Genomic DNA, 15544 nt, shown 5'->3' on the forward strand with positions numbered 1-15544 from the left:
AACACTCACTTGCCACACAGATCTTAATTTTTCCATTCTTTATTTTGTTTTTAAATCGAAGAAGAAACAGCACACCTAGAGTCTAAGCAAGCTAATGGTAGAGTATAGCGGTTAAATTGGGATCTTTACAAGTAAATTATTTTTCTTCCTTTGTTTAATGTGCTGGCAAAAAGAAGAGACAGTATGGTGTCATAAGTAGGGTATAATCTGACTCCGTGTGCAGAGCCAATGGGGCAAGTCATGTGAGGCTCTAAATGAGCTGCTCACCAGCTCTACACTTGAGCAATTCCAAAGAGGTTAGGGCCACGTTGATTAAAACATTTGTAAGAACAAATTAATATTCGAAGAGGTACCAGCTGTAGATTTCTGCTTATCTTCCAGTTCTAAAAGGTAAAGATTAAAAATAAAATTAAAGCAATACTCAATAAATATTTTTGAATAAAATAAACATTAACTTTCTCTGAGATTTCATAACATTAACTTCTAAAGAGCACACTATTCTATTTATGCTTGATTTGCTCTTTTCCCACACACAAATAAATTAACTAGCTAAGAAAGACATCTTCAAAACTAAACAAAGGGGTGCCTGGGCGCTTCAGTCAGTGGAGTGTCTGACTCTTGGTTTCAGTTCAGGTCAGGATCTCAGAGTCCTGAGGTCCAGCTCTATGCCGAGCTCAGTGAAGAGTCTGCTTGAGATTCCCTCTCTTCCTTTCCCTCTGTCCCTCCTCCCATTCTCTCCCTCTCCAAAATAATGAAATCTTTAAAAAAAAATTAACAAAATTCAAATGATAAAGGATTATCTATGCTTTTACCCAAATATATTATTACTCAGTCTAACCATAATGAGTTTCAGATGAAAGTAAAAAATGATACAGAATCCACACAAACCTGACTTCTGCCCTATAGGGATGTTAAAGTGATCAATCAGCAGACATTTATTGAACTCCCCAGTGGATATCTTGGTTTGGCTTGCCCACCATCCATTTGCCCATGGAAATTAATCTTAAAATTCTTTGCTCACTATGCATAAAATGTTCATTAAGATTGGCTAGATTTCAGACAATTTGCCCAATGCGTGACTTAAATTTCTGTACTTCAAATCTGTTTTTCATTCTCAATGCACAAAATAGGCGGTCAAAAACCTTGTTAGCCAACATAGCATACATGTCTTCACCACTAATGCTGGAAATAATGGCAACTTCAAAAGCTTACCATCTGCATCCTTTATAAACAACTTCTGAAGTCAACATAGCTCTCAGTCAAAGAATCCAAAACAGTCACACAACTAATAGTATAACTCATTGACAGTGCCACTTGCTTTTATCATGAACCCATTGGGCTGTCAACATCACAATCCACAGTGAGAGATTTCATTACTGTTTTGTTCACTCTTCCACAAAAGAACAGTGAGGGCCCATTTAAAGGCTCAAATACCTAAGCACAATTATTAATCCATCCTTGAAGAGCAACAGCCTTCCAACCTTGGTGTAAATCAGTGGGGAAGTCAAAGTCATATGTGGTATCACCTTTTCACCCCTCCAACCATGACTATGAAGTGCTCAGAGGATACATGGCACTTTCTAATGATAAAATATCTGGGATTAAGGTGGAAAATGATACAGACTCAACAAATCTGACTTTATTCCTAAAACGAAGTTTAGCTGATCAATCAGCAAATATTTACTGAAATCTCGATTCAGTATCTTATTTTTGTTTATCCAGCATCTATTCCCCATTCTACTGGCACAAACCTGTCTTTTCCTTTTGGGAACCACCCCTTCACTGATTTCAGTGTTTATTTTATGGAAGAGAGAGGATAGCTGATCCCACCCCCTGGCTCAAGACTTAGCCATATAACTCAAGCCTGGCACATAACCCAAGAGAGTCCAATAAAGTCAAAGAACATCAGCCCTAGGGCTTTCCCTGGATCTACTAAGAGAAGGAAGCTCTCCCTCTATTGCCAGAGGGCATAGTGTAGGGTACAAAGAGTGCAAAACCAGGACAAAAGAAAGCAGAGACAATACACACAGAAGGACAGATTCCTAATGATAAATTTGGGTTACCTGACCCAGCATGACTAAATATTCATACAGACCCATTCCTAGGCCTTGTTTATTGCTCGTTATTAGTTAGTTAGTTAGTTAGTTAGTTAGTTAACTAGTGCATAAATTGGGTTTCTTTAACTTGCAACCAAAAATTCTGACAAATTATAAGCAACCTAAAATCTGAACCACATTAAGCAAAGTTCTAAGAATACAAAGATATAAATAACAAATAATCTCTGCCTCAAAGAATCTTTTCAGTATCTAGTTGGAAAGCTAATATGTAAACACAAAAAATAACTGGAAACATATGGTTCAACACCATGATAGGTTCTATATTAATTCAGAGAAGGGAGACACCACCATGGGCTGCACATTAAGCAAAATTTTGCAGTATAAGAAAATGGTGAGCTGGGTTTTGAAGGATGACCAGGTTGTGACTGCCTGGAAAGGACATGAAAGGACATTGAAAAAGAGTGAGAAGTGAGAGCATAAGTTCAAGAATGTGCATATTGTATTGGGGAAACAATACAGTATAAACAATAAATAGACCATAAAATATTGAAGCATGGACTATCAACAATAAATGAATACGTTAGTCTAGAGGTAAGAAGAATTCGTAAAGTTTTCCAATGATACACACATTATATATAGTATTTTAAATCTATATGAGACCATAGTGATCAACTGGATTGTAATGGCTAAGTGTTGAAATTGTGCTCAAAAGCTATGTGTTTTTTCTGCTTTGCATATGGGTCCAACCAGCTACCCTGCTTACTACTGTAGCACATTTCATCTAGAACTAAGGGCTGTCAAAATAAATCACACTAAAACACTTCACTTAGCAGCTATTTAAGAAACTAGAACAAAAAGAGTACAGCCATGAACCAAGAGGAGTTTACAGAAAGAAAGACAAACATAAACCAAGGAAACAAGTGGAGCCATACAGTTAATCTGGTTTGCTTTGTCCAGTTTCTCCATGAGGTAAGAAGTTTACAACAGAAATTGTTAAAGACATTTTCCATTTCCACTGTGGTTTTAGCCATTTCCCCTTGTGTCATTAAGAAACTGTATGGGCAGGGTTTGGGTTGGCTCTTGTTGCAAGCAGGAATGCAAAGGTTCTGTATCCCTCTTTCCCCTTCTTGGGGTATCAAAGTTTAGTTAATTAGAATAAAATGTCTTGTTTCATTTTTTAGAAGTTTATTTTATCAAGGACCATTATCAGTTTTGTACTGAATATGAAACTTTGCTTGTAATTATTCTATAACTTAATAATTACTATTTCTGATATCTCTCAGTACTGTGAATTGTTTGAAATTTTACTAAGAAAAATGAACTCAACATAATTCCTTGGGAACATACTTTTCCATCTAGAATCAATGGACACAGTAATGTTTTCATAAAAAAAAAAAAAGAAAGTCTCAAATAGCTGACGTGCTGATACCCATTTAAATTTTTATGCCCATTTGTGGCTTCATCACAATGGTTTCTACCAGTATGACACTTGCCCATTTGACATGAGCATGTTACAAAAGAATGACACAACCTCTTATAGAGGACCTCTCTTCACAAGCCTCAATTAACATAACTTCAAGATTCTGTGGAAGATAATTACTGCTTTGGTTGTTGTTTACAGAGAGAAATTGAAATATCTGAAAGCTCCTTTCTGTCAAGCTGAAATTAGAAAAGGAAAAGGAATTGTCTATGATTAGACATGCTTTTATTCTGAAGTATCTTTGTATCAAAAAGCTTTAAAATGTGAAAATATACTACAGTCTCATTTTTCACCCTTTACTATGTATAGTGAAATGCATTATTTCCTAAAGCAAATGAATATATGATTACATCCTCTCCCTATTTTAGGAAAAAGCAGTTTTATATTTTAAGTTTAAAAACATACATTTACTAAGTTTTGTATTTTTTGAATGGCGGAATTGAGTTTTTTAAAAAATTCAACACATGCTTTATCAGCGACAATTACTGTCATATTTTAGACTAAGAAACAAAAAATTGTCAAAATATATATTAATATCACAGTATAAAGCAAAGCTTTGAATAAGGTTTCAGTATTACATGACATGGAAAGCATAAGAAAAAAGAGTAAGATGGTTTCCTGTTTTCTTCAGAAAAGTATCATAGTAGGCAGAGTACTATCTGAACCCCCCTTGCAAAGAGGTTCATGTCCTAATGCCTGGAATCTGTGAATATGTGTGTTAACCTTACATCGCAGAAGGGACTTTACAGGTATGATTAATACAAGGACCTCGAGAGGTACATATTTATTCTGTATTATCTAGGTGGGCCCAATTTCATGACACGGATTATTAAAAGTGGAAGAGGGAAACAGAAGAGATGATCCAAGTGATGTGATGTGAGGACAGTACTGCCAGTATTGGCTTTGAGCCAAGGAATGTCAGTGGCCTCTAAAAGCTGGAAAGAACAAGAAAATGGATCCTCCCCTAGAGTCTCTAGAAAGCAATGCAGCCCTGCTGACACCTTGTTTTTGGCTCAGTGAGACTGGTGTTGGACTTCGGACCTTCTACTGAACTGTGACATAGTAAATTTTCATTAGGAAACCAAGTTTACTGCAATTTGTTACAGCAGCAATGGGAAACTAATACCAGTCTCATGTTCCAAATTAGCAGGACCATGAAAAGCATGACTATGACAGACCCTCAGACACTCTGAAGCTAGGAGAGGCTTTGGTCTAATCCCTTCATTGCCCAGATAAGGAAATTAGCCCAGATATAACGAGAAGAAAGGTGGTTTAGCTTAAGCCTCAGAGTTTAAGCTAGAGAGAGAACTAGACATTAAGTTCACTCAACTCTTACTCAGTGTTAAGAGTATTCCTCCTAGCTTCTTTCATCAGGGTAGGATTTTGGTTATGGTTTAATAACAATATGCAGAATTCTCTGAAAGAATAAACAGTTGTTGGAAATTGCACACATTTTCAGATAACGCACAGAAGCACACTGCTTTGCTGTTCCAATCTATCTGCAACTGGCCAAATATATTCATGTGAATTACCCGCACAACACTTGAAACTCAGTATCTCTGTGATAAAACTTGGGGTCTTGCCTCCCAGATCAGCTCCCTCAGGAGTTTCCTGGTTTTTCTCCTTCACACCCTTCTGCAGTTTCCCTTATCCAATCAATCAAGTTCCATCATCTATCCTCCTCCCATGGAGGCTCTTTCCTTGCATTTTCTAATGATACAACTTACACCCACACTAGGCAACCACTAATTGGTCTCTTTTCTTCATCTTCCCTTCTCTTCAACCTCCAATTAATCCTGAACAGTACTGCCGAATGATTCCTTCTAAAATACATCTTTCTTTGTATCACTGGCTTGTCCACATTTAGTAGGACTCCATTTCCAAATGGGATCAAGTTCAAACTCCTTATTCTATCCTTTGACAGGTTTATAGAATTTGACCTCATTTTTTTAATAATGTTTCCTCCCATTCCATGAACCAACTTAACTGATTTCACTGCCCTATGAACAAGAGTCATTCTCCTCTAAAATATCCCCTCTGCCTCCTTCTCCATGTATCTGAATTTTACCTATGTCAAGGCCTTATAAAATCACAGCATCTTTCTGGGTCCCTTCCAGGCCAGACAACTTAAAATGATCTCGTCTTCCACTTTGAAGCACTAAAGCTTTTACCACTCATTTAACATTTAGTTTGTATTGCTAGTGTCTTTTTCATCTTTAGAGTTTAAGCTCTTAGATTTTAAACCATTTGGGACCAACTAGTTCCCCTACTTATCTGCCCTGTACTTAGAACCGAAGTTTCCTGTTTAAAGCAGGACTTCAAATATTTACAGAGTGACTGAAAATAACTTTTAAAAATCTAAGAATGACAACTCTCCACACCAGCAGTGAGAAAAACCAGCAATGAGCACTACTCTAAAGTTAACTGCTCCATGTAAGAAAGGGAGCCACACATTCAGATTTGCCCAGGACAGTCCTGATTCCTTGCTGGTTTTCCAGCTTATTAATAATGTTCACTCCCACTAGCAAAAGCATCTTGGCTGAAGTAATACATAACATGGTCATTCTGCCTGTAGGGCACTTTGGACTGTGGTAAGTGCAGAAACCAGGAAGAAATCCCTGCTTATGTTCCAGCCACCCATCCAGCTAAGCAGCATTCTCTCCTCTACAGAGTGACCCTGCTCTTCAACACCATGTCTGCATAATCAGGGTCTTTTGAATTTCATGTGAGAGATTCAAACATTTTGGGGACACACAGGTCCAGATAAAGGTGCTGAAGTTGAATGCAATTTGAGATTCTTTAGAAGAAAAAATAATCATAGATATTGAATACAACTGTGACCCTACCCAGCAGCTTAAGAACAAAAGGGAGAGTTTTCTAAAGAGAAAAGAAAATTCAATGAGTTCCCACAGGAGTAGACGTAATCAAGATACAGTGTGTGAGTTCGGTTATACTATAAGTGTTTTGCTATTTTCTGAATAAAATAATAAAGAACATTCACACCATTTCAATTTTTCTGAACAATAAATACATATTATTTTCATGACTGTTTAGAATTAGAAATGTGATGCCTTCTGATCCTCTTAGTGCCTAATGTACATTAAATTGACTAACCACTGCATAAATGTTTTAAAACCTACATTATTTTCACAGTTGGCTGGCTGAAATGATCAGTTTCATAAATGAATGTCAGTGGTATCTAAACAGTAATAACTTTTTACTGCAAAGTAAGAATTTGCTCTATAAGTAATGAGTAAAATTATTAAATGTAATCTTATGTTTCATTACTGGCAGCTTGTCATAAAAAAGGAATTAAGGTCACAAATTTTCATTTATTTTCATAGAGTAGATCAGCATTTTCACTCATTTGTAGTGAAACCTACTCAATCTAATCTCTTTTGAGGGTAGTTTTAATTACATTACATCATTCAACACAGGGTTGAGAGTTCATGTTCCAAACGGTTCCCTCCCTAAACTCTTCAACTTTAAAGGTATCTGGGGAAATGTTAAGTTCAACCAATGTAACTATACAAAATGAAAACTATCAAATGCATATCTTGGGCCCAGGATCTTTCTTAAGTGTTTGGAAAGGATTTTATGAGACTATTTAGGTTACCTCTAAGTTACTAGTTCAAATATGGCCCAAGTTGATAGTAACTAAAAAAAATTAGCTTTTGTTGCTATTTTAAAGATTTATATCATTAGCAGTCAATAATTAAATATCTACTACACTGAAATTATTGATAATTCTATCATTGCTAAGGACTTGTTTAACTCAGATGGCAAGAACTGTAACATTTGGAAAAACAATAGCATCTGGATGAATTATGGTAAAGGTTAATATTTTATATTGAGCAAACTTTTCATCAGCTACTTTTCAGTCCTCATCTCACTACTTCATAAGTACCACATAATTTCACATTCACCTGAATACAAGCAATTACAATTCGGTAATTAGCTGTTTTTAGTTGGTTTACGTCAAGAATAAAGACCCATTTGTCATCAAGTGCTTCCCCCCTTCAACTGTGCCTTCAGATGGCAAACTCCAGCAGAGACAGAACATTCTGTAAAGCACAACAAAGCAACCAGACGTTGGCATTATCAAATGGGCTCTCCCTTCATGATAAAGTATTTACTCTAAAGGTCAGCGTTCTCTAAATTTCATTCCTGAAAAGATAATTAAGATATTAAATTTTTTAATAGAAAGGAAGGCTTCTAGGCAAACTAGTTTTTGTATAATCTCTTCCTACTTAAGTGGGAAAGCAACACAAAATCCTAAAGACATATAAAAGCAACTGTTGACCAACATGGTTAATCTGATTATCATCCTATGTATTTTGTGCACATTTTCATTCTAGAAACAGGGAACTAAACAACTCCATTAAAATAAGATGTTTTAACTGTCAAGTACCAGGTAATGTATATCTCAATCTAAATTTTCTTTATCCAATGTTTAAATATCCTTAAATTTATTTGGCATAATTTATAAATTCATAGTATATACTTACTCTAATTCCATCGTTACATACTTTTTTCACTGTTACAAACTTACTAAATGTTACTTAATTTTTTCAATCATTTTAATAAAGTTAAGATCAGTGGTTATTTCAAGGCAAAACAATTTCCCTTTTCGAATACAATTCTAGATTTTAAGTTATTTTCTCTTAGTGCTTGAGGATATTATACCATTTTTTCCTGGCATCTGCTTTCAGTCCATTGTCATTTCTTTGTAGGTGATCTATTTTATTAAAAATTTATCTTTAGCTCTTAATAGCTCCTCTTTGGCATAATGCAGTTTTACCAAAATGGGTCCAGAGATGGATTTGTTCTTTTCTATTCTCCTTAGCACCCAATGTGCTATTTCAGTGTGAAGAATCATGTCTTTCTTCAATAACTGAATATTTTCTGCCATTTGAAAGTATTCACACCTAGGTCTCTCTTTTTTTTTTAAAGATTTAATTTATTTATTTAACAGAGAGAGCGAGATTACAAGTAGGCAGAGTAGCAGCCAGAGAGGGGAGGAAGCAGGCTCCCTGCCAAGCAGAGAGCCCGATGCGGGGCTCGATCCCAGGACCCTGAGATCATGACCTGAGCCAAAGGCAGAGGCTTAACCCACTGAGCCACCCAGGCGCCCCTTTTAACCATTATGTTTTTAACCCATGCAATATATTTATGCCATTCTGTTATGTTTATAATGCACTCAGACATACTTAATAAAAAGGTATTCTTATCCCCCTTTTAATTTTTTTTAAGGATTTTATTTACTTATTTGTGAGAGAGAGAATACGACTTGGAGGGAGCAGCAGAGAGAGAAGCAGGCTCTCCACTGAGTAGGAACCCTGAGATTGTGACCTTGAGCCAAAAGCAGAGGCAGACACTTAACAAACTGAACCACCCAGGTGCCCTTTGCTTTTAATTTTTAAAATGAAATTATGTAGATACCAAACCTTTTTATTCTCCTATCCTTTCTTCCATCCTTATTGTCTCTTCAGTAAAGACCAGTGTTAACATACATGAGTGCATGTGTGTGTGCATCTGTATAAAATCCCGTAGGAAAAGTCTTCCCTTCATCTGGCCTGAATGCCCAGTCATGCTAGGTTCCACTCCATAAGTCAACAAAAGAAAAGCCTCATCTCTCTTCCACCTGACAGTCTTTCAAATATAGAAAGGCAGCTGTTGTGGATAATTATATAACCATCAATCAATGAATTTATTTGCACTTTCTTTTATGGTTCAAAATAAAAGTGTGTATGCTATGGAGCACTAGGTGTTGTGCAAAAACAATAAATACTGTTATGCTGAAAAAAAATAAATAAATTTATAAAAAAAAAAGTGTGTATGCTATAGAAGTACAACAAAGAGAGACCTGAAGGGGGTATCAGGAGGCATTAATTTAAGTCCTAACCTCAAAGATTTGAAACTTATGATGAACAAGCTTCTTATCTTATTTAGTTGCTTCACCTCTGAATGGAGGCAATGAAAACCAAGTCATTGAGTTAATACGAACACTGTGACCTCATGTTACTCAAATATCACCTCCTCAGAAAAGTTTCCCTTAAGCCTCCTGCTATAAGATGACTGTTGGTGTCCTTCCAAAATTCATGTGTTAGTCCTCATGACTAACATCATTATTTTAGAAGAGGAGGCGTTTTTTTTGGGGGGGGGTGATTAGATCAGGGGGACAGAGCCATCATGATTGGGTCTTAGAAGAGACCTCCTATCATCTTCCAACATGTGAGAACACAACAAGAAATGTGTGACCCAAAAGAGGGCCCTCAACCAACCATGCTGGCACCTTGATCTCCGACTTCTAACCTCCAGAACTGGAAGATATAAATTTCTGTCATTTATAAGCCACTCAGTCTGTAGTATTTCATTATAGCGGCCTGAACAGACAGGGACACCTCCTAAGTAGCTGCTTGCTTTGTCTGTGATGCCACAGTAGGAGTATATAATACCTCATTACAGTGCTTATCACACTGTTTTTTAATAAATAGTCTGTGGTTTCCTCAATGGCATGGACTGTCTTATTCATCTTTGGATGCTTGGAGGCTAGCACAGTACCTTGCACAGAGTAGCAGCCATTAAAGGTAACTGAAGGAAAAAAAATACATACAAATCATACTCTAAGTGGGAAAGTACCACCACTATCCATTTTCTAGTTATTTAAGAACTTTCAAATCTGCTCTTTTTAGCTTACTCAATCCCTTAAGGTGATGGAAAAGATGAGGCTTATCATGTGGTAACCAATTCTAGCCCTCTTAATTCCTTAGTAGGCAGCACAGAATCAAAACACTAAACCCTTCCTGAATTAGCACACAGACTAATTTTAAGTTTCATCTTCTATTAGCTCTGTCCACAGCCTACAAATCATATATTTCCTCAACCTCAGAATCTTTCCTCAAGCCTTCCTCACCCTTGAGGAAACATCCTATTACTCTCCTACCTTTATCCTATACATTTCATGGAGATTAGTCAAGACTTGTAGACCTTATTTCTGTGTTCTCATTTGGTTTCTGACCAATGGAACCTGCTTCCCATTTAATGACATTTAATGACACAAAGGATACCATCTTCCTCTCCCAATTTTCTAGTCCAGTTTTTTCTCCTCAGCTCTGAATCTCTCGGGTTGGCACCTTTAACCAACTCACGCTTGAGCCTATAGCAGAATAAGGGAACAGGCAAATTATCTCACCCAGAGAATACTGTGGTAGGAAAGGACAAGCAGGACAAAGGTATTCTAAGATCAGAACTAAAAAGGACAGGGCACAGAAGAGATAAGCAAAGATCAGTGGGAAGTGGGTCACTGAGCAGACACCATCAGGAAGATAGGACCACATGTGAGGTCTTGATAGGATGACCCTAAACTTCAGAGGATGCCCACCTGGGACACTACTCAAGAGCCCCCAAAATTGGATAATACAGGAAGAAAGTGAGGAGAAGGAAATCCTGAATGATTAAGATTATATCTTAAATGACCAAAAACATCATAAAATTACCACATAAACTTGGAATTAACTAAAATAACTTTTCCAGTAGAATAAGGGACCAAATAGAAGATAAGTTCCACAGAAGAAAAAGTGAGAAAATCCTGCTTTTCACATATCTGTGTTTTATAGCTGGAAAATCTGTGCTTGCACTACCTGATTTTGGCCCTCACCGATTCCCTGACTATATTTTCTCATTCTCCTTTGCTGACTTCTGCTTTTGTTCATCCCTCTGATATAATCATCCTCAAGGGTCCTGTCCTTCTGATCTTCTCACCTCACCAGATAAGTCTCCTTGAGCAGTCTTCATTCCCCTGGCTTCGGGTATCTCATATAAACAATTCTTAAATTCCCATCACTATGGAGATGATGGCCACCTATGAGCCAAGGAGAGAAGTCACAAAAAAAACCAAGCCTTCTGACAACTTGGTCTCATATTTCTAGCCTCCAGAAATGTGAGAAAATAAATTTCTGTTGTTTAAGTCACTCAGTCTGTGGCACTTTGTGACAGCAGCTGTAACAAACTAACAAATCAATATAGTACCTTTCAAAATTAAGTTCAAACACAAGCGCCATCCTGAGCTCACACTTGCTTCTCTCTCTAAGGTCATCTCCCATCTCTGTGAGTTTCCTGCACTCACTGTGTAAATTACTTGCACAATGTTACCTTTGCACAGGCAGTTCCCTTACCAAAAATGCCTGTCTACTGGTTCTTTATTCTAATACTTCCCTATCACTCAAAGCACATTTACAAGCAATGCTTATTAAAACAATGTTAACATGTATTATGTATTCAAGTACCAAGAACAATCACTGTGCTACGCCCCAGGGATAGACAGAGAATGTTCCCAGTTAAATAAGATGACTTCTTCTCAAAGCACCCTTTGCATTCCTCCATCACTGTCCTTACTCAAGAATGTAATAATTCTTTCTTGTTTGAAGACCTTAATTTTTTATATCTATCCTGCTGGTATCTAATATGCACTAGTGTGCATGTACTGTGCTAAGCACCATCTATACAAGAACCTCATGTATCATTCATCTCAGCCCTGTGAGATATGTACTATTCTTATTATTGCAATTTTACAATGGAAGTTTAGCCTCAAAGAGGAAATTAAGATGACCCCAGTAGTTAAGTGGCAGGGCTGATCATGAAGCCTAATTTGTCAGATTCCAATCTACCACTTTTTAGAACATGTAAGTTCCTGAGAGGCTGGAGCTCTATATTCCTAGCCCTTGGTAAAGTACCTGACACATAGCAGTAAAAAAAATACATGAGTTGTTACGTTGAAAAAATAAATAAATTAAAAAAAAAATACATGAGTTTGAGTAGATAAATAAATGATGATATAATAAGGCTCTTTAACACGAATGCCTTAAATTCATTTGAAGCAAAAGAGAAATAACTGGGTTGAAAAGCATAGGAAAAATGGTCTAACATGTCTGGTTAAGAGAAAGGAATAACGTACATGGGTTCCTTCCACAGAAACCCTATTCAGCAGCTTTGTGAACTGAGCCAAAGTACTTTGCTCCTCTGAAACTTGGATTTAACACTGGTGTCATGAGGTTATTTTGTACATTAACTGAGGTATACCATGCTTAGTATGATATGAGGCACAGTACCAAATAAATGTTGGAGGCAGTTACTATCATTAGGTGTGGCTTCTCTACTTGAAATGAGACTAGCAGCTCATCAGATGATTTTAAGAAAAAAAAATCTATTAGAAAGAACATTTTCGGGGCGCCTGGGTGGCTCAGCGGGTTAAAGCCTCTGCCTTTGGCTCAGGTCAGGATCCCAAAGTCCTGTGATCGAGCTCCGCATCGGGCTCTCTGCTCAGCAGGGAGCCTGCTTCTTCCTCTCTCTCTCTGGCTGCCTCTCTGCCTACTTGTGATCTCTGTCTGTCAAATAAATAAATAAAATCTTAAAAAAAAAAAAAAAAGAACATTTTCCCCAAGAAAGACTGAAAGATGTTCATTGGGGGAAAAAAAGAAAAATGGCAACTTCTCCAAGGTGTTCATGACATGACCAGTGAAAAGCAGAGTTTTTCAACAACTTTTACCAAGTTATATGGCATGCGTTATACTCATTAAATGTCTCTTGAATGTAACTATCAATTCCAGATGGTAATGTGAACAATTCAAAGATAGGTTACATAATCAATAAGGACTACAGATTTACTCCCATCTTGAGAACCAACTTACATTTTTATTTTCAATTTTTCACTAATGAGCTCTCTCTTCTCTTGGTATTTCATGTCCAACTGGTTTTCACTTTTAAATTCTCATCAGCCATTATTTTACCTTGATATTAGCCCTCACTGGCAGCAGTTCTGCTACGTTTTTCTCTAAGATACATTTGATATATTAATAACCTAATAGAATGGAAGAACTAGATTTTCAAATCCAGATCTTGCGATTCATCAGCCTTTCTCAGAAATAAAATATGTACCAAGCACTGTGCTCAGCTCTCTATAGTCTCTCTCCTGTTCAACAGAGTACTGAAAATCCTGGCCAACACAGTCAGGCTAGAAAATGAAATAAAAAATGCCCTAATAGAAAAGAAAGCAGGATAACTGTCCTTGTTTGCAGATGCTATAATATTATGTAGAGGAAATCCTAAAGACTCCTCCAAAAACCTGCTAACACTAATCAATAAATTCAGTAAGTCAATATACAAAAAAAAAAGTCGTGTTTCTGTACACCAACAATAAAACATCCAAAAAAGAAATAAAGAAAGCAATTTCATTCACCAGCACATCAAAAACAATAAAGTTCCTGGGACTACATGTAGCCAATGAAGTGAAAGTACTCTGTACTGAAAACTACAAGACTTTGATGAAAGAAACTGAAGGCACAAACAAATGGGAAGATATCCTTTGTTCATTGATCAGAAGAATTAATGTTGTCAAAATATCCATATTACCCAAAACCATCTATAAATTTAATGTAATCCCTATCAAAATTCCAATGACATTTTTCACAGAAATAGAAAAATAACAATCCTAAAATTTGGATGAAGCCACAAAAGATCCATAATGGCCAAAGGAATCCCCCCTCCCAAAAATAGAATGAAGCTGGACACATCACACTTTCTGATTTCAAACTGTATTATAAAGACTATAGTAATCAAAATAGTACCTTACCAGCATAAAAACAGACACTTAGGCCAATGCAACAAAATCTAGATCCCAGAAATAAACCCTCACATGTATGGTCAACTAATGTTTGACAAGCAAGCAAGAATACTCAAAGGAGAAGAGATAGTGTCTACAATACTACTGGAAAAACTGGATAATTACATGTAGAAGAATGAAATTGGACCCCTATCTCACACTAATCATAAAAATAAACTCAAAATGGACAAAGATTTAAATTTAAGAATTGAAACCGTAAAACTCCAAGAGAAAAACATAAGGGAAAAATCTCCTTTTTACCTTGGTCTTGGAAGTGATTTCCTGGATATGACACCAAAAACAGAATAAAAGGAAAAATAAATAAGTGGGTCTACACCAAACTAAAAAGATTCTGCGCAGCAAAAGAAACTCAGTGAAATGAAAAAGCAACCTACAAAATGAGAGGAAATATTTATAGGATATATGTGAAAAAGGGTTAGTGTCCAAAATATATAAAGAACTCATATAACCCGACAGCAAAAAAATCAATTACCTAATTACAAAATGGGCAGAGAAACTGAATAGACATTTTTTCAAAGAAGACATACAAATGGACAACAGGTACATGAAAAGGTGCTCAACATCACTATTCATTCAAGGAAATGCAAATCGAAACCATAATGAGATACCACTTCACCAGTTACAATACGTATCATTAAAATGGCAAGAGATAAGTGTTGGCAAGAATATGGGAAAAAAAGAACTCTAGTACACTGTTGTTGGGAGTGCAGATTAGTACAGCTGCTATGAAAAACAGTATGCATGTTCTTCAAAAAATTAAAAATAAAACTACCATACGATCCAGCAATCCCACTTCTGAGTATATATCTAAAGAAATTGAAGATACTTATCTCATAAAGGTATCTGTACTCTCATATTCATTGCAGCACTACTCATGACAGTGAGTAGTCAAGACATGGAAACAGTCTAAATGTCTGTCAGTGTATGAATGGATAAAAAAAGATGTGAGATACACACACAAACACACACACACACACAGAGGAATATTATTCAGCCACGAGAAAGGAAATCCTTCTATTTGCTAAAATTGGGTGGATCTTGAGGGCATTATGCTAAATGAAGTCAGTCAGAGAGAAAAATACTTTATAATAACACTTAAAATATAATATAACTTATAATATCTAAAAAAGACAAACTCAGAGATACAGTAAAGTAGTAAAGTGGTGGTTGGTTGGAGTGGAAGAAATGGGGAGAAACAGGTCAAAGGGTACAAACTTCAGGTTACAAGACTAACAAGTCTAGGGATCTAGTGCACAGTCTGGTAAGTACAGTTAATAATACTGTTTCATATACTTGAGTGTGGCTAGTTTAGTAGATTAGAGGTGT

General features: G+C 36.4%; 1 protein-coding gene across 2 annotated transcripts in view; it reads right to left on the reverse strand.

The window, feature by feature from the left end:
• Positions 1-272: 272 nt before the first annotated feature.
• The window catches only part of LRRC69 (leucine rich repeat containing 69), a 106825-nt gene continuing 91553 nt past the window's right edge, over positions 273-15544 (reverse strand). For both annotated transcript variants that reach the window (XM_046015588.1, XM_046015579.1), the window contains one exon: positions 273-383. In XM_046015588.1, coding sequence (XP_045871544.1) covers positions 273-383 — 111 coding nt within the window. The remainder of the gene's footprint in view (positions 384-15544) is intronic.

Source organism: Meles meles, chromosome 1 (genome assembly GCF_922984935.1).
Source record: "Meles meles chromosome 1, mMelMel3.1 paternal haplotype, whole genome shotgun sequence".
NCBI classification, from domain to species: Eukaryota; Metazoa; Chordata; class Mammalia; order Carnivora; family Mustelidae; genus Meles; species Meles meles.